The sequence below is a fragment of the Budorcas taxicolor genome, chromosome 2, assembly GCF_023091745.1.
Source record: "Budorcas taxicolor isolate Tak-1 chromosome 2, Takin1.1, whole genome shotgun sequence".
Lineage (NCBI taxonomy): Eukaryota > Metazoa > Chordata > Mammalia > Artiodactyla > Bovidae > Budorcas > Budorcas taxicolor.
In genome coordinates, this window is record NC_068911.1 from 177,670,184 (window position 1) to 177,692,045 (window position 21,862).

At 61.0% G+C, this 21,862-nt stretch overlaps 1 protein-coding gene across 1 annotated transcript in view; it reads left to right on the forward strand.

Moving 5' to 3' along the window:
- CAPZB (capping actin protein of muscle Z-line subunit beta) overlaps nt 1–21,280 on the forward strand; it is a 138,891-nt gene extending 117,611 nt beyond the window's left edge. Inside the window, exons 5-10 of the mRNA XM_052661088.1 lie at nt 3,325–3,466; nt 3,793–3,909; nt 16,027–16,092; nt 16,507–16,583; nt 17,907–18,019; nt 20,483–21,280. Of these exons, the coding sequence (XP_052517048.1) occupies nt 3,325–3,466; nt 3,793–3,909; nt 16,027–16,092; nt 16,507–16,583; nt 17,907–18,009 (505 nt within the window). The 3' untranslated portion in view covers nt 18,010–18,019; nt 20,483–21,280. The remainder of the gene's footprint in view (nt 1–3,324; nt 3,467–3,792; nt 3,910–16,026; nt 16,093–16,506; nt 16,584–17,906; nt 18,020–20,482) is intronic.
- Nucleotides 21,281–21,862: the final 582 nt, after the last annotated feature.

Below are 21,862 nucleotides of genomic sequence, written 5' to 3' on the forward strand. Positions count from 1 at the left end.
GCCCTCGTGTGTCCCCAAGTCGTGAACATAAAGGACCCTGGCCAGGGTGGCCCACGGGGCAGTGGAGATGCCAGGGAGACGCCGCCCCCAGGGGGAGCCAGGAGTAGGAGCGGCCGGTTCCGCCTTCTGTGTCAGACGCCGCTGGAAGAAAACAGGGATCCCAGGGAGGGGACTGAGGGCTCGACCACAGACCGCCTGGTGCTTCTGAACTGCTCGCTGGGTGGTGTGGGCGAGGGCTATCTATCTGCCAGGCCCTCAGCCGGCTCCCTCCCAGCATGGCCTGCCCTGCCCTGCCCCGAGCCCCAGCACGGAGAACAGCACTCTGGTCTGGGGGGCAGGTGAGGCCAGAGGCTATGCGCCGGAAAAGCCGCATTTTAAAAGGTGTCGTTTTTTTCCCTTTTGATGTGGGGCTGCTCTCCCGACATGCAGACAAGAAGGGAAACCGTGCGCTGGAAGCCAGCCGCCTGTCCCGCCAGGACGGGTGTCGGCAGGTCTGCTGTGGGCTGCCCACTCCTGCCCAGTGGCACTGCTCTGCTTCCTGGTGGATGCGGTGGGGGGGAGGGGGTAAAACCCAGGAGAGCGAGCGGGCAGGGCCCTGGAAAGACGTGCCTTCTGCCCGCCTGCATGAGGGCCGGGCAATCCAGGGGGGCCCTGTGTGCACCCAGCCCGCTGCAGGCCGGGCCAGATCCAGGTGGCCCTGTGGGCGGAGGAGGCATCTCGGGCTCTGAGCCAGAAGCCTTACCCTCTTTGGGTTCAGAGAGAGACCTAGAACAAGAGAGAGAGCCATCCTGAGAGGGGTCCCCGAGTGCCCGGCGCCGGCCGGTTTCCTGGAGATCACTGGGCCCCCCAAGCAGCTCTCTCCCTTCTCCTGCGCTTTCCCTGCACCGCCGTCCTGGCCTGGAGCCGGAGTCCGCCCCAGCCTCGGTCTTCTGACTGACATTCAGCCCGGGGGCCGGCACCCCAAATGTCCTCCTGCCGTCAGTCCCCTCCTCGCGGTCGGCTCGCCAGGGGACATGAAGCCGTGAGTCTCAGCTGACAGTTAGATGCGTGGGTAGCACAGGATGAGCGGCAGGGGCAGCCTGCCTGAGGGGCCCTGGCAGGATGAACTCTGGGGAGCTGCAGGCACCCAGCCCAGGGGGCCGCGCTGGGCCTGAGCGGGGGGACCGGGCCACCCCAGGGCCTGCAGCATGGGAGCGCCTGCCTGGGGGTCCTGGCAGGGTGGGCTCTGGGGAGCCGCGGGCACCCAGCCCAGGGGGCTGCGCTGGGCCCAAGCGGTGGGGCGGGGGCCTGCAGCTCAGCAGCACGGGGCGCCTGCCTCTTCTGTCCGCTGGTCTCCTGGTTTTACCCTGGCGTGGATTGCACGCTGGGGCCTCTGTGCAAAAACTTTCAGTCTGAAAGAGTTTCAGATTTATAGCAAAGTTATCCAGGCAAGAATACAAAGAGTTCTTGCACACCCATCACATGCATTCTCTAAAGAGCACTGTTTACCATTTATATGGTCGTTATGTAACACCGTCATCGAGGCGTAATTCACAGAGACGCTTGCTTTCCTTACTTGTTGCTGAGATCGTCTTTGGCCGGTGTCTCCTCCTGTGAAGCGTCTGTGTCTGGTCGCGCTGGGTCTTGTTGCTGCCCCCGGGCTCTCTCTAGCTGCAGCCCCGGGCTCTCTCTAGCTGCAGCGCGCGGAGGCTTCTCTCTGGTGCGCTGCTTCTCACTGCAGTGGCTGCTCCGGCCCCGGGGCCTGTGGGCTTGGTAGCTGGGGTGCTCGGGCTTAGTTCCCCTGCGGCTCGTGGGAGGAGCCAGGTCATCTTCCTGGACCAGGCATTGAACCCGTGTCTCCTGTGTTGGCAGGTGGGTTCTCACCCACGGGACCACCGGGGCAGTCCTCGCATATTGTTTTTATCTCTGAACAGTCCTGTAGAGTAGACAGTGTCCTTGTGTCGTAAGGAGACCGAGGCCGTTGCTGTGGATGAGTCGTCGTTGGGCGGGTAGGCGCACGGCACAGCTGGTGACTGGCGGGCCGGGATGGGGACCCCCGTCCGCCTGACGCCCCGCCCACGTGTTTCGGCGCCTGCCCTGCTGTTGCGTCTGAGGCCGTGCGTGGCCCAGGCCCTGCTGGGACCTGGAACGTGCCTGCCACACCATCCACACGGGGTTTATTGAGGTCAGAGAGGCCGCAGACTTCCCAGGAGAGGATGCGTGAGCCGCCAGAGCTGAGCTCTTCCCGGGTCTTAGTTGGGAGGCGCTGCACGCAGCCTCTGCTTCCCGCGTCCCTCAGACCTGCATGCACAGCCGCTGCCTTGTGCCCTTGGACTTGGGATCCTCTCCTGATTTTCTTGGCTCTTCTGGCCTTTTCTTAGCCTCTTGCATTTGAGCTGAATTAGGAGCTCTGATCGGAGAAGGCAGTGGTGCCCCACTCCAGTACTCTTGCCTGGAAAATCCCATGGACGGAGGAGCCTGGTGGGCTGCAGTCCATGGGGTCGTTAAGAGTCCGACACGACTGAGCGTCTTCACTTTCACTTTTCACTTTCATGCATTGGAGAAGGCAATGGCAACCCACTCCAGTGTTCTTGCCTGGAGGATCCCAGGGACGGGGGGGCCTGGTGGGCTGCCGTCTCTGGGGTCGCACGACTGAAGCGACTCAGCAGCAGCAGCAGCAGGAGCTCTGATTCAGTATTACCGCAGACCTGCAGAGGAGGCTGAGTTCCAGCCTCATTGTCGCAGCCGGTGCTCTGAAAGACCCATAGACCCCAGGGGTGTGCAGGCCCTGGAGCATCCCGGAGGGGAGGAGAGCCCTATCTGCTCTCAGCGGGAGGAGTTTGGGCCGTTGTTGCTGTGGGTATTTTTTTTTTTTCCCCTCTTCTTTTTTACCTGTAAAGTAACCATCCCCAAAGATAGGAATATCAGACTGTAACGATGACTCAATAGTAGTGAGCCCCGTTGAGTGTCTGTTAGACGTCACACACGTTAGTGGATCCTTCCTCTGAAAGTGATGTGAAGCCTGGAGGCGTTGAGCCAGCTTGGCAGAGGCCGCAGAGCTAGTGTCGGGGGCAGCTCAAGCTCAGAGTCAGCTCAGGACTCCTCGCTCTGTGCTCCTTCTGTGACCCGCTCCCTGGCCCCAGAGGGCGCAGCACCCTCTCCCCTGCCCAGCAGACACGCAGGACCCAGCCACGAACCACCCGTGGCGCCCCCATAGGGAGGGCCTGTAAACCCAGACGGACGTCCAGACGACTCTGGGCCAACGTGCCCCCTCCGGGACCTGGGGCGGTAATCTGCAGTTTGATGGGCTTAACATTTAACAAGACGTGGGCCTGTTTCCTGCAGGTATTTTGAAGGTGGTGTCTCATCTGTCTACCTCTGGGATCTGGATCATGGTTTTGCTGGAGTGATCCTCATAAAGAAGGCTGGAGATGGCTCAAAGAAGATCAAAGGCTGCTGGGACTCCATCCACGTGGTGGAAGTGCAGGTGAGGCTCCCCCGCGGCTGCCCTGGGGATGCTGAGTGATGAGGGGATGCTGTGATGTGTAAACCTGCTGCTTCCTGCAAGTGCCCGCGGCCACATGGACAGAGGCAAGGCGGGAGTGCAGTCGTCGCGGATGAGAAAGATCCCCGGAGGACTGGGGTACACGATTGCAGATTGAGCCCTAAATTTAAAAGCTGTTTGGGATCTTTAGAAGGTCACGTCACGGTGAGGTCTTAGGAAGGGAAGGCTCGAATGACCTGAATTCAGGGACCCCTTGGGGCTCAGCTGAGGGTCACACGCGAGGTTCTGATCTCTGTCTCGTCCTGCAGGAGAAGTCCAGTGGTCGCACCGCCCATTACAAGCTGACCTCCACGGTGATGCTGTGGCTGCAAACCAACAAGTCCGGCTCTGGCACCATGAACCTCGGAGGCAGCCTTACCAGACAGGTAGAGTGGGTGGGCAGTGCCCGGGCCAGCCCCCAGCGCTGGCTGTGTGTGGAGATGCGTGGGCAGCCGCCCCCACAGGGTCCGGGGCGGCCTCTGTGACTAATGGGGTCCCCCCGCAGGCCTGTGGGTGATTGCTGAGACTCAGTCACAGGAGATTTTTTTCCCTTGGGTCAAGGTATTTGTGGTAAGATGCTCCTGTGATGTTTGGGACATGCTGTGCTGCTGGTTACATTTTCGAATGGATTCATTTCTTAATTGTGACTTCTGCCCGCAGGTGGCAGAAGTAAAAACCAGCTTAAGCGAAAACAGGAACAAGTCAGCTCACGTACTTGTGCAGTCCCGTCGTCGTCCAGCCCAGCGGGGTCTAAGACACACGTGATGTGGGCAGGACCCCGAATCTCTGCATGGGGGCGCCTGGCAGCCTCTGGCCATCCTGGGGGAGAGCGTCTCCCTGCTGGCTCGGGCTGCTTGTCCAGAACAGAATCACTTCCGGGGGCCAGGGTCACGAGACTACCTGTGGGTGGAGTTAGACGAACAGGGGGAGTCAGTTTCCTGAAGTGAAATCGGGCAGCTTTTCATAGTTTTGCGGGGGGGTCGGTGTGGGCAGCGTGAGCAGTGATGGCGGCCAGGGGGTCTGAGCACCAGGCCGCTGGGGGGTGGCCGTCAGAGTCCCCAGAAGGAGAGAAGCGGCTGAGCTGGAAGCTGCAGGGCTTCAGAAGGAGGAGAGCCTGCGTCAGTCTCCGAACCAGTCACCAGCCTCCCCCCGCAGCTGCCTCGTGGTCACATCTCCTCTCTGCTCCGCTCCGGCCCCCCCACCCCCAGCAGTGCCCCAGGGACACGGGGTCGCAAGGGAAGGACAGTCAGCAGCATCGTCCACTCCAAACCCAAGCAGGGCACTCTCCAGACCCCCCCGAGTGTCTGTTCATCTCATTCAGAAAAAAAACGAGCGTGTCTGGCTAAAGCAGTCCACAGCCTGCGTGAGGCACAGCGTCTGCACGTTAGAGGAGTTCAGAGGGCATCTCCCAACCCGACAGGACACCCTGTGCTGCCCTCCTTGGTGGCACCCCGGGGCGCGCGGCCCTGGGGGGTAGCCCACTTCCTTCGTGTCAGCCTCTGCAGGAAGTGGCATCAGGAGAGAACCTGCTCTCCAGGGTGGGTCCCCTGCCACTTGGCGGGCGCCCCGCAGGCGTGCGGTTGGCTGGGCTGGCGCCCCTGCTCCCGCCTCTTTCCCGTGAACTATTGACGGTCCAGGGATTTCCCGTTCTGTTTCTGTGTGGTTGATCTTGCTTAAAACGAGGTTTTCCCTGTGGACCCGCGTTTTGGACTCTGTCCCTTCTGCCCATGACAGATAGGTTGTGTCTCGGTTCCCATCATCCCTGGGTTCGTTGTTCCTTCCGGCTTTGTTCCCACACGTTAACTCAGATGAATGAGTCTGTCTTCGTAGTCATTCACAGCCAAGCTCAGAGCTCTCCGGGATGGCTGTCAGAGACTTCCGTAGAGGAAGTTGTGGGGTGCCGGTCTTTAGGGTGAGCTGGTTCGGTTCTCATTCACCACCTAAGCAGACTTCACATTTCCAAATAGATGCTGTTTGAGCTACCTGTGGCTGAATGCCGCCTGCTCCCGGCCGTGCTGGGACCAGGTGGCTGCAGGCTTGGCCTCACCCTCCTCATCCTCAGGACTCAGCGCTTCCCTGCACCTCAGGCTCCTTGGATGTTGCAAGAAGCCTTGCTCTGCTCTGTTCCCTGTCGCTGTGGTCCTGCAAGCCTGGCGGGGCAGGCAGGCTCGCCGAGAGGCTCGTCCTCTGCAGCTCGGTGGCACCTTTCTGCCCGCAGTCCAGTGCAGGAGGGCCCTGCATCAGCGCTGTGGACCGCAGAGCTGGGCATAGATCCAGAGAGCAAGGGCCCCGCCCTGACCTACCAAATTGAGACCCCCATTTCATAAAAGTCTCCAAGTAATTTACGTGCCCATTAACATTTGACAGACGCTACTTTTCTGGGTTCCACACCCAGTGCCATCTTGGCAGGGGTGGGGGTGATGCCCCATGCCACCAACAACCGTTGTGGACCCCAGGAGAGTGTCCTGCCCGTCACTCTACCTGGAGACAGTGCCAGGCTGCGCATCCCGGGCTCAGTCCCAAACGGCAGCCTGCCCGCCCCCCCGAGACACACCTTCAGACTCCGGTGGCGAGTCCAGGTTGTCACCTGCGCTTCTGAGCTACTGGCTACACATCAGAGGTCCCTACGACTCTTCCTTGGGGTCCATTAATTTATTAGAGCTGCTCACCGAACCCAGAGAAACCCATTTACTCATTAGCCTGCAGGTTTATTGCAGCAGACGTTTAAACATTTCAGATCAACAGCCAGACTGAAGAGATCCACAGGGTGAGGTCTCAAGCAAGGTCTGCTGTCCTGATGGAGTTTTGGGGCCCTGCATGGTGGCCCCTGGCAGCCGGTTGGTTTCTCAGCCTGGAAGCTCTCTGATTCCCATCTTTTGTGGGGTTTCACGGAGACTTCCTTGGGCTTCCCTGGTGACTCAGACGGTAAAGAATCTGCCTGCAATGCGGGAGACCAGGGTTTGATCCCTGGGGCGGGAAGATCCTAGAGAAGGGAATGACAATCCACGCCAGTATTCTTGCCAGGAGACTTCCACGGACAGAGGAGCCTGAGGGCTACAGTCCATGGCGTCACAAAGAGTCTGATACGACTGAGCAGCTAACACACAGACAGAGACTCCCTGACAAAGGCGTGATTGATTAACTCATGGGTGATTGATTTGATCTCCAGCCCTTCTTCCCCGACTGCCTGGAAACCAGGAGAGGGACTAAAAGTCCCACCCCTCCATTTGTGATTGGTGCCCCTGGTGACCAGGCCCCATCCTGAAGCGGTTTCCAAAACTCACTGTGTTCACAGAAACCCAGTCGTGGTGGAAAGAGCTTGTTGTGAGTGACAGGGCACTTGTTTCCCCTCTATGTCCCCGAAGCGATTGATGTCAGGAACTGCAGACGTGCCCGAATATCGTAAAAGATGCTGCCATTGCTGCTCTCACTCAGGAAACTCCAGGGGTTTCGGGATCTGTGAGCCAGGAGCCATGGATGAAGGCCAGAGGCACATGAGGAATGGGTTTGGGTCGTCCGAATGACCAAGTGCGTGTTCCTTACGAGTCACAGTATCACAGCTGCTGTGAGCCTTTCTCTCACCTGTCTTTGGCTCAGGTTATCATGAGCAGCTCGTCTCCAAGACGTCCTTTCCAAGCGTGTGTCAGGTGAACTGGGAGCTTGGACCACGAGGTGCCCCCTCCCCTAGAGCAGCCTTCAGTTCCTGCTTCATGTGCTACCTTAAGCTTCTAAGCAGGTTCAAGACCCTTGCTCAAGAGTCCGCGTCTAGGACTCGTAACAGGCCATCCCTTGGGGAGGCCTTTGCCCCGGGCCGGTGGTGCCTCTGTGTAACAGGAGAGGACGCGCAGGCCTCAGGGAAGCCGGGCTGGCAGCCCTGCAGCAGCCCTGAGAACATCTGTTCACGTCTTCAGCCTGGAACTCCATGAGGATCCCTTTTAATATCAAGATTTTTTTTTTCAGTAAAATAATTATACTTTTAATAGCCATTGAATGTTTTTTAATGTGGCGGAAATTGTCAGTTGGGAGCTTGGTTAGTTCTGGGGGCTTCATCGCTGCGCACGGGCTTTTTCTAGCTGCAGCGGGCTGGGTCGCCTGCTCTCGGGCGCACAGGCGTCCCACGCGCTGGCCCCTCTCGCTGTGGAGCCTGCGTTCTGGGCACCCCGGCTCCAGTCATTGCAGCCCGCGGGCTTAGTAGCTCAGAGGCGTGTGGAACCTTCCCGGGCCAGGGATAGAGCCTGTGCACCCTACACCGGCAGGTGGATCCTTGTGCTCTGTGCCACCAGGAACATCCCTTAGTAACTTTTGTTTTTTTAACTTATTGAGTATATTTTAAATTAGAGGATAATTACCTAACAACATTGCAATGGTTTCTTCCGTGCGTTCCTGTGTTAGTTGCTCAGTCGTGTCCAACGGTTTACAACCCCTTGAACTGTAGCCCGCCAGGCTCCTCTGTCCATGGGATCCTCCAGGCAAGAATTCTGGAGCGGGCTGCCAGTTCCTTCTCCAGGTTTCTTCCATACCTCACCATGAATCAGCCATAGGTATACATATGTCCCGTCACTCTTGACCTCCAGTTCAGTTCAGTCGCTCAGTCGTGTCCGACTCTTTGCGACCCCGTGAAGCGCAGCACGCCGGGCCTCCCTGTCCATCCCCAACTCCCGGAGCTACTCAGACTCACGTCCATCGAGGCGGCGACGCCATCCAGCCGTCTCACCCTGGGCCTTCCCCTCTCCCCCTGCCCCCAGTCCCCCCAGCGTCAGCGTCTTTTCCGCGAGTCAGCTCTTCACCTTGGTAACTTACCTGCACTTGCGTTGCAGTCGCAGGAGTGTCTCCATGCTGTTGAACAGAAGCAATGCAAGGCTCGTGCCTGCACTGGGGGTCGGAGCCTCAGGCACCCACAGAGAACCTGCCTGGAGCCACAGGGGGTCTCGGGGGTCCCCTTCTCTGGCCTCAGGGCAGGGCTGTCTCCAAACCCTCCCAGAACCAAGGCAAGTGCTTGCTGGGCAGAGCCCATCCTTCCCCAAGGAGACAGACCCTTGTTTTCCAGGAGGCGCTGATGAGGCGGGGCAATGGAACCCCCAGGCAGCTGGCTCCCCCCACCCCGCCACCCGAGGAGTGCTGGAAAATCCTAAATCCATATCCGGAGACGGCTTCCTGCATCACTTACCGCTCTGAACTGTTTATAATTCCACCCAGTTTACAGTGACCTGGACAAATATTTAATCCCCAGCCTTCCTAATAGTTTAAATCAGAGCTGTCAGCCCACGGCCAGGGCCTGGTTCCGGCTTGCCGTGCACGGCGCCTGCTGCCAAGCCAAACGCCGGCCCGATGAGAGGCTGTCCTCAGCGTGCCGGGCCGGGCCGCGGGCCTGTGTGGATTGCCTTGTGCTCTCGGCTCTAGTGAGGAAACTCAGGGTTCTGTCATCATCCTCGCGGCCAGTCACATAACTCATCCGAGGCACGTTAAAGCCGGGGCTGGTTTCCAGTGTAAGTAACTGCAGGAGGTGGGCCCGGGAGGCCACAAGGGTGACAGATGAAATCTAAGTTAATGATGTGTAGTTTCTGCGCCAACGGGGAAATGAGAGTTGTGGGTTTAGCTGTTTGTCCCAGGTGAACCTTGGGGGAAACGCCTCTGGTTCTCTTGGACGGGAAGCCAGGGGGTTCCAGGAAAGCCGAGCGGATCAGCAATAGGGTGGACACTGGGGTGGCGTGGGCTGTCTCCACGGGTCAGGTTGTGGACAGCATAGCATCACTTAGCAGGTGAGGAAACTGGGGTTCCGGCTCTTCAGTAGTTTGCCCCGTGGTGACTTAACGAAGTGGCGGGCAGAGCTGGGACGTGAACCCAGGTTTGCGCCTTAGGAAAACGGGAAAAGGCTGCGTTCTGCCACGTGCATCTTTTGGTCTTAACCTGTCCCCGTGCCTGGTATTCGTGAGATGCTCAGTGAGCATTTGCACACTCGTGCGTTGAGCAGTTGGCTCAGTGTAGACAGGACGCTGCCCCGTGGGCACCCAGGGACTCTTTGCGGGGCAGCGGCCGTGGGTGAGTGGGCCACACCTGGAGGGGCCAGGCCTCCCTGGGCCGTGCTCAGCCGTGCTGCCCTTTGGGTGTCTCTTGTAGGAACCAGGTTGACCACAGGAGACGCCTTCACCGCCGGAAGCAGTGAGGAGGCCTTTAAGATTTTTAAGCAGTCGACCGATCAGATGTGTATCTTCAATAGGTGGCTCTGTGCATGGAGTGGAGGCCGGGTTGGCAGGAGGGGGCCGTTAGACCCGCCCAGGAGAGGGGTGGCCAGGGGCCAGGGCATCTGGCCTGTGGCCAGTGGGTCAGTGAAGGGGCGTCACGGCAGGAAATACAAGGAAGGGCAGAAGCAGGAGGAGGAGAGGAGGGGTAGGTTAGAGGATCTTGGGGTGACCCCCCCAAGGTGTGTGCCCTGGGTTCAGAGGGCTCTTCCCTGGCATGAGTACCTCTGTGAGGCTGCAGCTGCTGACGCTGGGTGTGCGGAGGGAGGGCCCCGTTTCTCCGGGGCCTCGGTGCTGAGCCCCCGCCGCCCTGGCCCCAGGGGTCAGGAACCGCCAGCTGGTTCGAGGGCCGCCAGCACATCCTGGCCACGCCACAGCCACCCCGGCCTGGGCTGCCCTTCCTGGGGTGCCCCAGGCTCCCCAGCGTTCCCGCTTCCCTTGCCTGTCTTGAGTGACAGGCTGGGCCAGGTCTTAGCAGTGGATGTGCGGTCTGCAGCTGTGGCACATGGAGTCTGGGTCCCTGACTGGGGATCGAGCCCGGGCCCCTTTGCTGGGAGATGAGGGTCTAAGTCGCCTGGTGCCTGGCCCCGGCTCGGGCTTGGTGGCATTTGCCGCCCCACCCCCCGGTCCCCGAGGGCCCCTTTCCTTGGCTCCTCGGGCTTTGCCTCCGTGCCCTCCTTGCTCGGTGTGGACAGTAGGAGCTGCTTGCGCTGACTGTCTTTCCCTCTCGGTGAGCGTGCCCGCCTGGCTGACCCACCAGCAGTGGGGATGCTCAGACGACAGCGTCTTCCCCCGCCACCTGCAGCCCTGCCTTTGTTTCCTCCTCACCGAAGGGCGTCCCTTAGGGCCCCACATCCCTGGAGGACAGAGCGGACACGATGTTTTGGCAAGTCCCTGCAGCCGTGGGGCCATGGGAAGCAAGTGGGGGTGGTCTTCACAGGGGCTCTCACAGCCCGACTTTGTCGGGGCGAGGGCAGGCGCAGGCCCCCGGGCCCCTGCGGGAAGGCCGCCGGCTGAGCACCAGCACGCCCGAGGATGCCGCACCGCGAGGTCACTGCTGTGTGTCAGAGGGACGTGGGAAAAGGCGGGACCGCGGGTGTCTGGAAGGAAACCCATGGGCCGGGCCCTGCAGATGTGTGTTTGATTTTTTTTTTTCCCTCAGATTCTAAATATTTAACAACAAAGGTGGAATGTCTCGTGGGGCGGGGAGGTGAGGCCAGTCCCTTGCTCCCCGCGCAGCGTCTGCACGCAGTGAGGCTCCAGCCGGCGCCCCTGCCTGTGGGTCAAGGCCGGGAAACCCGCTTCGACCCTTGCTGGGCGCTCGGGCCGGGCAGAGGCCCGTGGCCTCCCTTGCAGATGTGGGGAGGCCGGGTCTGCACCAGGCCGGGGGTGGTTCAGGGAGGGCCTTCTCCTGGGGGAGGCCCAGCTGCAGCTGGTCCCTGTTCTCTGAGGCTCCCAGGTTCGGGGTAGAGAGGCTTCACGGTGTGGGTTCTGGGGGCACCCCCGTGCAGGTCGGGTGACCTGGGGTGGAACGGCCCTGGCTTGGTCCAGGGGGCGAGCCAGCATGAGGCTGCCGCCCTGTGCCGTGCCCCACCAGGAAGGTCGGGCAGGAGTGGAGTGGAGATCTGAGGGAGGGCAGGGACAGGGAGGCAGGCAGGGCAGGGACGGAGCCGCTTGGAATGTCTGAGCCCTGCATTGCGGTCTGGCCTTGATTTTTCCTGTAAGGAGCATGGATGAGGTTGAGCAAATGGAGAAGTCTCCTGGAAGAAAACAGGTTTTGGAATCATCCAGGCTGTCGTCCCAATCCCAGCCCATTCTCCTTCCAGCTGTGTGACCTGGACAAACCACTTCCCTTCTCTGAAGTTCAGCATTTTTACCAGTGAGCCCATAACGCCCCTTTGGAAACTGTTAGAGCAGAAATAAAAGCCGCCTTGAGGCACAGGTTCTGCCTGGTAAATAAAATAGTAGCTGTTGCTGCTGGTACCATGTACCATGCAAGCTAGGCTCTATTAAATTTTTCCTGAACTGGGTGGACGGAAGCTCTGCTGCGAGGCTGTCCAGCCACTATCTTCCGCTTGCCAGCATGTCAGGCCCTGGTCTCCAGCTCCAGGCTGACCTGGAGCCGGCCTGAGGCGAATCCCGGGAACTGTGTAGCCGTGGAGCCCGGCGCCACTCGGGGCCCGGGGCGGGTGTTGGCTCATCCCGAGCACGGCAGCAGCAAGGAGAAGGAGGCCTTTCCGGGCCGAGGCCTGGCCCCGGGGCTGCAGAGTGGGAGCCGCCTGCCAGGCTGGCTTCCCACAGGGTCCCGGAGAAGCGCTGCTCGGCACTCTGCTCACGTTTTCCCTTTTGAGGGAAACAGCCTGCTTTCTAAACAGGCCCGTGTCCTCCGCGTCTCCCGGCCGCAGAGGGGAGCCGGGGGTACCGGACGGGGGTGGGCAAGCTGGGCTCTGACTTCAGACTCGGCTGGAACCACCTTGTGGAACATCTGTGCGACCACAGCCCATAAAAATGTTTTCCTCTGGCAGCCGCTTTTATGAGATGTAATAATATCCGCATTGCAAAAATAGCTTTGTTTTTGGTGGGTCAGCACTGCCAGTGAGCTGACCCTGACCAGGTGTGGAGGGAGTCAAGGGGGGCTGTGGAAACACGTCTGTGTGCCAGGCCCCTGTCCCCCTCCCATCCCACCCTCTTCCTTCCCTTCCCCGGGCCCCTGCTGGGCCTTTGCCTTGGGGTCAGATTTCTGGCCTCGAGCTTCGCAGCCCCTTGGGTCCTCCCAGAGAGTTTGTCTGCTCCCAGAGAAGGCTCATGCCCCTGCCCAGGCCTCTCGACTTCTGAGAGCCTGGCAGTGCCAGCCTCTCCCTTTGTGGGAAGACAGCTCCGATTCTGAAGCAGAGATGATGCCCAAGCTGTCCAACACTCGATGGGGCATCACTGACCCCACGGCCCTGAGCCCTTTGGCTCCGGTCCTGGCCTCAGCTCTGGGTGATAGATGCTCATTCAAGGTGGGATTCTCATTGAGCTCACCGCCTCCATGCTTCCCTGGGTGTGCCAGGGATCCACCGGCCGTGCGGAGCTGGGGAAACTGATTTGTGGGAGGACGTAATTCACTTGGGCCAGAGCCCCAGGCCTCTCCTTGCCCAGAAGAGCAGCTCTGAGCAGCCATCAGGCCAGGCACAGGAGCCTTCTCCCTGGGGGAGGAGAGAATCCTGGGTGACAGCGTGTTGGTGTCGAGATTACCTTTCAGGATTGGGTGGGCAGCCTCCGTCCTTCCCCCGGCAGGCGGGGTTCTGGCCCCTGTTGAGTACGTGTGTACGCGCTCCAGCCGCCAGGGCCGAGTGCATCTCACGGATGCTGTGACTCTGCCCGGTGGGGGCGCTTCTCATGCTTGAAGTGGTGACGTTCACAAGCATGCACACCCCCTGCTTTGTGGGGATCCCTGGAATCTCTGAAGATCGAGTCTCCCCGGGACCCTTGGCTAGAGTGCCTGGGGGGCCCAGGGTGGGGGCAGAGCAGCCGGTCCTGCTGGCATCTCACCCCTTCTCCGGCTTGGCCAGCCCTCCGCAGAGCAGTCTGCTCAGAGCCAGGCATCTTCCCTCTCAGAGACTTGGCATCCTGGCTTTGGAAGGCGAGGACTTGGCTTCCAGACTGTCACTCCACTCTGGTTTCCCTCCTCCCCAGCTTGTAGCGTCGTGACACAGGGCCGCCTGTTCCTCCGGGGACCCCTCTGGGGACCCGGAGCTCCTGGCTGTGTGAGCAGGCGCTGTGACAGCTCTGCCGCCCTCGGCAGTGACGGGCATCGCTGGACCGCCCTGCCAGGCAGCAGGTTTCAGAGCGCGGCCACGACCTCCTGTGTCCTCCTCCTCCTGGCCTGAAACGCCCACGTGCTTTCCCATTTCTTGGGCTCGGGGCATGCAGACCTTTGACACAGAAGAGCGTGTCCGTGGCTCTCTGAAACCCAGACTGCACCCAGCCGTGCCGATGGGGCCGGGCTGAGAGGGGGCCCTGCAGCTCCATCAGGGAAGGGGGTGGGCACGCGGCCCCTGACCTGGGCACCAGGAAGTTTCATTTTGATCCTGAAAGGTGCACGAACGCCGTCCTAGCAGGCATCTCGTATTCTTGTCAAGGGAAATCACCCAAAACCCACAAGTCTCTCTGCTGCGCCTGTTCCCCATGTTGCTTTCAGTGAGATTAACGTCTGAGCCCAAGTATGTGGTCTGCGTTTGCCCGGGTGCACGCAGGCACACTGCAGCGGAAGGCCCAGCAGGGCTGTCATCTGGGCAGGCTCTGTGATGTCTGCCCGCCTGCTTCCTCGGGTGCGTGGTGGTCCTGAGGAGGGGCAGACAGACCGAGGCCCGGAAGCTCTGTGCTCCGCCACCGACCCGTGCCTCTGTCTGGGAGCGACCCGTCCATCACCTCCACCCTTGACGCCGGTGGCCCACCCCACAAACCCTATGCGCCTTCCCTTAGGTCCTGCACAAACAGACAGACCCAGGGCACAGCAGGGAATCCTGCGGGCGGCCTCGGGGAGCTGGCGGGCTGTGGTCCAGCCAGAGCCGCGGGATCCTGGGTGGGAAGCTGCCTCAAGGACGCGCTCTCGAGGAGCCTGTGTTCCTCAGCCCAGCATCCCCGTCACCGCCAGAAACTGGAGACTCTCACGGTAGGTCATGTCCACAGCCAGCCTACACTGGCTCCTGGAGCATCTGATTTGAAAACGCTCCAGCAGATGGCTTTTTTTTTTACTGGTCCCATCAAAAGTTGTGGCCTGGATCAGTGTCAGGCCAGTGTTTGCCTTCTGTCATGAGAGTGGAGTCAGCATCCGCCCTCTGCAGAGTTCTGGTACCTCTGAAGCGTCCTCTAGCTTTTCAGGGAGGTCTGTGTCTCGGAGTCAGATTTGTCTGGCCCTGAAGCCTAATCATTTTAAACGATCTGTTTCTCTGCTATCACCACCTGCTTCCAGCTCTGTCTCCCTCTTAACTGGGTGTGTTGTACCCTTCCCAGCCTAGAAGTCACCCTGAAATTCATCGGTAAGAGAGGTCAAACCCAGTGAGGCGACGGAGGCCTTTAGCCTCTGCACAGACTGCCGTCCACCGCAGGCGTCCGCCCTGCCCTGTTCCCCGGCTCTGAAGGTGGTTAGCCGTCCACCTCCGCTCTGCTCTCTCACTGATCTGAGTTCCTCCTGCACTCTTGCCTCCCTGACCCGGCTCCTGTCTCTGCGTCCTGTCTCTCAGGCACCTCCAGGGTCTGTTTCCTCAGCGACAGGGACTGCAGTCAGGCGCCGGTCGGGGTGGGCGGCATCGGGCGCCTAGTGGTCCGCTCGGTGCCCGTGAGCGTCACAGCTGCATCTGCCCTTGAAGGGATGTGTGATCGTGGAGAGAATAAGCCCCGAACATGGGGAGGAAGTGCGGGCAGTCGTGGTGTCGTGCCGTGACTCGGCGTTCACGTCAGGGGCCTCGTTGCCTTCTCCCCTTTCCTGTCGGCCCTCAGAGGGCTCATCCCTGGGCCAGAACCAACTCGCTGGGCACCTCTCCTCCAGAGCCCCCATCATCCCTGCAGAAGGGCCATCTACGTTGTTAGATACTAAAGAGACACAAGTTCAAAAAAGTCATTGGTTTGGACAATTTGGAAAATAGCGGAGGGTCTCTGAGAGAATTATTTGAGAAGAAGAATACTGGGATGAGTGACAGGAAGTCGGGAGAAAAGAGCTGTGCCCCCTCGACAGGCGTGGCAGAGAGGAAGGCAAGAGCTGGGCCACCAGACGGCTAAGCGGAGGCTCTCCTGCAGCGCTTTCGTAGCTGTAGGTGGTGGATGGTGCGCGTCCTTTTCTGGCCACGCGCTCCCCAGGAGGAGCCGCGCCTTCAGCAGGAGTAGACGGAACACAGGCTGGGAAGTGGGCCTGGCAGTGACCCGGGCTCTGCCTTCCCCGCGGGTGTGACTTTGGGCGAGTCGCCCCTTCGGCCTGAGCCTGGGGTCCCCTGTCTGACACCCGGGCTGTTGCCCCCCCCCACCCCTCCCTCTGTAGCTGCCAGGCACGGCCGCCACTGGCAGGCACCTTAGAGGCTCACCATGACATCATGGCCCGAAGCCCCACGAGTGCCCTCCCGCCGTGGAGCCGGGGAGGCTGTGTTGTGGAGCCGGAGATGCCCCCGGAGACAGGCCTGTGACCCTCGTGCCGGGCTTCCCACGGCCAGGACAGCAGGTTCTGTGCAGCCCGGCAGCCGCCCCCGCCCAGCGCTCTGACTCAGCCGTGTTCCCGTTCCCTTGCAGATGGAGAAGGATGAGACCGTGAGCGACTGCTCGCCACACATAGCCAACATCGGGCGCCTGGTCGAGGTGAGCGGCCGCCTCCCCCGGGGCCTCCCGGGCAGCTTCCCGCCAGCTTCCAGCAGCACGGCGCCCGTTTCCGGGCCCCGCCTGGTGTCTTCTGTGCCTTCTGAGCCGGGCTCAGGGCCAGAGGCCCCTCCTCTGCTGCCCCCAGAGGACTCAGCGCAGGAAGCCCTCAGCCCTGCCCCGCCTCCACAGCCAGCCCTCAGCACCCCCCCTTCCCCATGCCCTCCGGAAGAAGGGGTTGCTCTGCAGAGTTGTCCCAGAGCCCACGGCAGGGCTCGGGCGTCTCCCGCACTAACGGCAGGCCAGGCCCTGGCCGGGGGCTCCCGCGCACCCCCGTGTGGCCGTCGCGGGGACTGCAGGGTGCCCGTGGGGCAGGCGCCTCCTGACCGCACCCCTGACTGGCCGCCTCCCTTCCAGGACATGGAGAATAAAATCAGAAGTACGCTGAACGAGATCTACTTCGGGAAGACAAAGGACATCGTCAACGGGCTGAGGTAACGTACCCAGCAGCACGGGCTGTGGGACCCAGGAGATGGGGGTTGTGGGTCCCAGGTCACCGCTCAACAGCTCCACTGCCTGGGGCCAGTCTCCTCTGCAAACCAGGGCCGAAGTGCCTGCCTGACGGGGTCGGTAATGCAGGTTTTCGAGCTAAAGCCCCACGCGCAGGACTTGTTCTCAGGGTAGACGTGTGTGCTGAGCTGCTCCGTTTGTCTCCTGGGGACCGTCCGCCTTCACGGCCGTGGTGCCCTCCTTCCTGCAGCCACCTCTCGGTCCCGTGGGCCCAGTCCTGCCTGAAGATTCTCCGTGTAGCTGCCGGCCCTGGGGCCTGAGGACCCCCAGGTCTGACCCTAAGACGCAGCAGGTTGCACGGCCCCCAGTTGGCTGGGTTTCGGGCAGCGGAGCATCCCCCAGAGAGAGCCCCGGCCCGCTGCTTTCTGCAGAGGGCCCCACCCCCAGTCCCCCCATGCCTTGTTCCCACGGTTCTTCAGCGAAGGCTGAGGGAGGCTCAGGGGCTCCCCGGGTCCTTCCGGTCACAGAGGGCAGTGGAGGCTGCGGGGGAGAGAGCCCCGGCCTTGGAGTCCCAGCCTGAGGTCTCAGGCAGCTTCTGCCACCCCGAGCTCTGGGACCTTAGAGCAGGGACTCCTCTCGGGGGCGTCCCACCCGTCCAGGAGCTGGGGTGGGGGCCCGAGGCAGGGAGGATGGGGTCTGAGTCTCATCGCCACCCCGCGAGTCCAGGGGCTCGTGGCCTGGCCTTGGCCCCAGGCCCTGCAGGCCCCCTGTGGACAGACCCCTCTAGGCTGGGCAGTGGCAGGAAGTGGCCTGGGGTGGCCCTGGTTTGAGTCCGCCTAGAGGAGGCAGTTCAGTCTCTCTCAGACAGCTGTAAGGGTGGCGCCCGCTCTGGACTTGCCTTTCTGATTCCCTGTCTGTGGGGAGCCTGGTCTAGCCCCTGGCTTTACTCCCCTGCTCACCCCACGCAGCATTGCTCTCCTCCGACTGTTGCGCCCGGGGCCTGGGGAGTCCTCTCTGCTCAGAGTTTCCCGGCCTGGGGCCCCTGCGTCATCAGACACACCAGACACACCCGTCGGCCTGCACCATCCCAGGCAACGGCTGGAGAACCAAGGGGAGCCGCAGAGAGCCTGCCGGGGCTGGGTGGGCCCCTGAGAGCCACAGCTGCCCCCCACCCCCCGAGCCCCGCAGCCCCGACGCCCCCAGCCCTGACCGGCTGTGCCCCAGGGACGCCCCGTCTCCTGCCCGCGGCCCCCGCTTCCTCCACGCTGGGGCTCCTCCACGGCCCTCACTCTGCGCGCTCTCTGTAGATCTGTTGACGTTATCCCCGACAACCCCAAGTTCCTGCAGCTGCAGAGGGAGCTTTCCCAAGTGCTGACGCAGCGCCAGACCCACATCCAGCCCGATAACTAAGCCGCTCCAGGTACCCTGCCCGAGAGGCCTGAGCGCCGCCCCACTAAACAGGACTCACCAGCCCGCCGAGACCCTGCCAGCCCCTTAAACACCACTAACCCGTGTCTGCTCGGCCAGGAGCCGCCCCGTAACTGCCGACTTCGCCCTGCGTAACAGGGCCCGAATCACGTGTGCAGTGTGTGTGCTTGGCACTCCAGGCAGGGCTGCATGTGGGGCAGGCCGGCAGGCCAGGGTCACGGTCACCCACGCCGCTCCCAGGGGCTGCCTGCTTCGCCGGAGGCTGGGGCGGCCTCTCTGTCTGCTCTGTGTGCAGCTGGAGCTTTGCCACCTTTCCACCAAGGACCCCAGAAGCTCAAAAAGATCCCTTTTCAGGGGGCAGTTGCCTGGGTCAGCTGATCTGAGGTGTACTGCCCTGGGCCTAAGAGTGGGACGCAGAGCTGGGTCTCTTAAGAGCCCTCTGCTGGTTGCCCAGTCGTCTCCGACTCTGCGACCCCATGGATTGTAGCCTGTCAGGCTCCTCTGTCCATGGAATTCTCCAGGCAAGAATACTGGAGTGGGTAAAGATTCCCTCCTCCGGGGGATCTTCCTGACCCAGGGATGGAGCCCAGCTGTCCCACACTGCAGGCCGATTTTTAATGTCTGAGCCACCAGGGAAGCCCGGAGCGGGGCTGTAATGTCTGAGCCAGGCCTGGTGCCCCCAGACCAGGTGCCCCTGGAGCCGCCGGGACCAGCACTGCCCTCCGCCCCCAATGAGCTGCACCCATCCTCCTAAATGCCTTACGCTTGACAGAGGGGAAAGTCTTGCTTGTGGACGACACCCAAGAACATGACTTGAGCATGTGATGGATACGGATGTGCAAAAGCCGGCAGCACCCCCAGAGAGGAGGGGGGATGCCGGGCTGAGCAGGGCTGCAGAGCCCGGGAGTAGGGGCTTCCTCCCAGGCCCGGGAGCTGGACACGGGGCCCCAGCCCAGAAGAAGCTCGGGGGCGGCCCTTGTGCAACCAGGAGGCTCCTCTGCTGTGGCTGCAGCCGTCTGGTCTGGGTGCGCGCCGGCGTCGGGCCTGGGTTGTCTCCCTGCCTTTAAAAGCGCGCCATACAGTACAGTTCTCCCCAGGCCCTCCTCTTCCAGGGTGGGTCTAGAATCTTCTGGACCCCTCCCCTTGGCCAGGCCCTGTGGGGATATGGGACCCCCGCGCCCCCATGCCCTGCTGCCCAGCCTGGCGACTTCTGTCTGAGACACACACACAGAGCCTCCTGCAGACACTGGTTCCTGGTGGCTTGGCCATGACCTTCCTGAGCTCCTTTCCCTGAACAAGCGCTCTCCCTTCCTGCCTCCAGCTGCTCTGGCCTAACCTTCTGTCCCTTACCGGTCCTCCCTCTGGACATTTCTCCTTGTCGGGGGTGGGGGTGGGGGTGGGGGTGCTGGGTGCAGCCCAGGCCTGGCGTGCCTCTCCTGGAAGAGCCAGCACGGCTCCAGCCAGGAAGCCGTGGGAGCTGCCGCAGAGCAGAGCGAGCGCTCAGAAGCGTGTGTCCCGCAGCATCAGCCGAAATGCCAGCATTTCTCATGGGAGGCTTTTTAGCTGTACACAGACTCTCTGAGAGTCTTGTCTCTGCCACCCTCTTTACCTTCTGAGGGCGCTTCCCATGGTGTTCCCAGGACTCAGTAGCCAGCATTCCATATGGATGCTCCTGGTCCTACCTCATTGTACTTAAGCCCCGTTTGGCACTGGCTTGAGGGGTTATTGTCTGGTCTCTGCTTCCTGTGCGGCTTCACAGCCAGCACGTGTCAAGCTTGAGGTTCCTGTGGCTCCACCGTGGTCCTGCCAGGCAGCCTGCCGCCCTTGCTCTCCCCTGCCTTGAGACTGCTATAAAGGCTGTACATAGTTTAACAAGCCCCTGGTTAGCCTGTACATTGGGGAGCCTTGACCAGGGTCACTAAGGTCATTGCCAGCAGCATTTCTCAGAGCCTCAGTTTCCTCATCTGTAAATTGGGACTGATGCTCGGACTCCTCTGTGATGCTTGTGAGAGTGAAGTGTGCTTGGGAATCACTTAAGAATGACAAATGACACAGTGTCCACAAAGCTTAGCTGTTGCTCACCTCGTCTAACCCGTGTCCGTGCACTCACACGAGCGTTTCCCCACAAATCCAGGAGTTGACCCGGAAGCCACTTGTGGTTCAGGCCCATGTTGTGACGTGTGCCCAGAGTCCAGGTCACAGCCAGCCTGGGGCAGGGCTGGGCCGTGGCCTCCCCTGCAGGGACCGGTGAGGTGCTGAGGGGCCAGCCTCCGGCTCTGGGCCCCTCCGCACCCTCCGACCTTCCCGCACGGCTTGCAGCTCCGCTCCTAGAGGCGACGTGGGTGGAGGGGCGCCCGGCCCCCCCACCCCGGACGCACCGCATGGCAGCTCTCACCCTCTTTTCCTTTTCTCTTCTGCCTGCTCATGACGATTCTTCCCCCTCTCCACCCCACAGGTCTGTGCAGACTTTCGCAGACAAATCAAAACAAGAAGCTCTTAAGAATGACCTGGTGGAGGCTTTGAAGAGAAAGCAGCAGTGTTAAAAGCCTCTGCTCCCCACTGACCGGAGACGCCGTGCGCTGTTAGGCTCCTTTCTTAGACACTCGTTTCCTGCTCCCTGCCTCGTCCCTTCCCTCCCCGACAGGCCACACAACAACTCGCATCACCACCGCAGCGCCATCTCTCCCGAGAATAAACCCGGTAAACACCCCTGGTCTCGGAGGCCTCCTTCCCCCACCACGTTTTGCTATCACAACTCGGTATTCCCATAGAGACCGTGTTTTCTGTCCGCCCCGGCCCCCCCCCCACCCATTTATCGGCATAAAAATACACTGTCTGTCTGCCTCCCTCCCCTCCCACCTTTTTGTTACATTGGTGTAAAAAATGTAAAACAAAAAAATTTTATGAAATAACTGTGGTGTGTGAAAGATAGAAGAAAAACTGGAAATCTGATTCCACGTGTGTTTGGGAGTTGCTTGGGGCTGGGGGCCGGCGGGGGACAGGGGACAGCTCTGGGAGAAAGGAGAGGTGGCCCTCAGCTCGGCCCGCGGTGGGGGCGGGGCCTGCGGGCCGCCCTGCTCCTCTCGCCAGGTGCTTTTCTGTCAATTTTTATGGAATGCAAAAGGAGTTTTTGTTTTATTTTGTTTTTTTGTAAAGCTTAAAAAAAATCTACATCTTATACTTGAGCTTCCATACTTAAAAAAAAAAAGAAAGAAAAAAAAACAAAAAATAAATAAATAAAAAGAAACTGGGACGCAGTCAGCCTTGTGTTCTTTCTCGCCTGCCCCACGTTCCCAGGACACGCGACTCTCTGGCTGCCCCGCTGGAGGGTTGACCCCAAGCAGGGGCAGGGGGACACGGCAGGTGTCGGGTGGCAGGAGTGTGGAGCCCACACAGCAAATGAGCGGCTGCTTCTCTGGGCCTGCCTCTGCACAGACCCCACCCTGCCTGTCCTGCAGAGCCGGGGCCGTCACGCGGTCGGGCATGATGGGGTGGGGCTCCCCAACCCCATCCTCTTTCACTTCGGTAGACCTGGGCACAGGCATGACCTGTCCAGACACAGTCCTGGCTTCTCTCCCCTGAGTCTGATGAGAAAGTTCCCAGATGGGGGTGCGTCTCTGAGTGCAAAGCACCGCTGAGATGGAGGCAGGGAACGAGAGACCCTTGGACGCAGTGCCTTTCAAGGACCTTCAGGTGGAGATGAGGGAGGTGGACAAGTGAAGGCGGGTGGAGCCAGGGACAGTCCTCCAGGTGTGCCGCCAAGCTGACATCCTCTCGGCTCCTGGGGGCAGAATGCCTGGCTCAGACAAGTGAGCTCATTGTTAGTAGGTGTTCA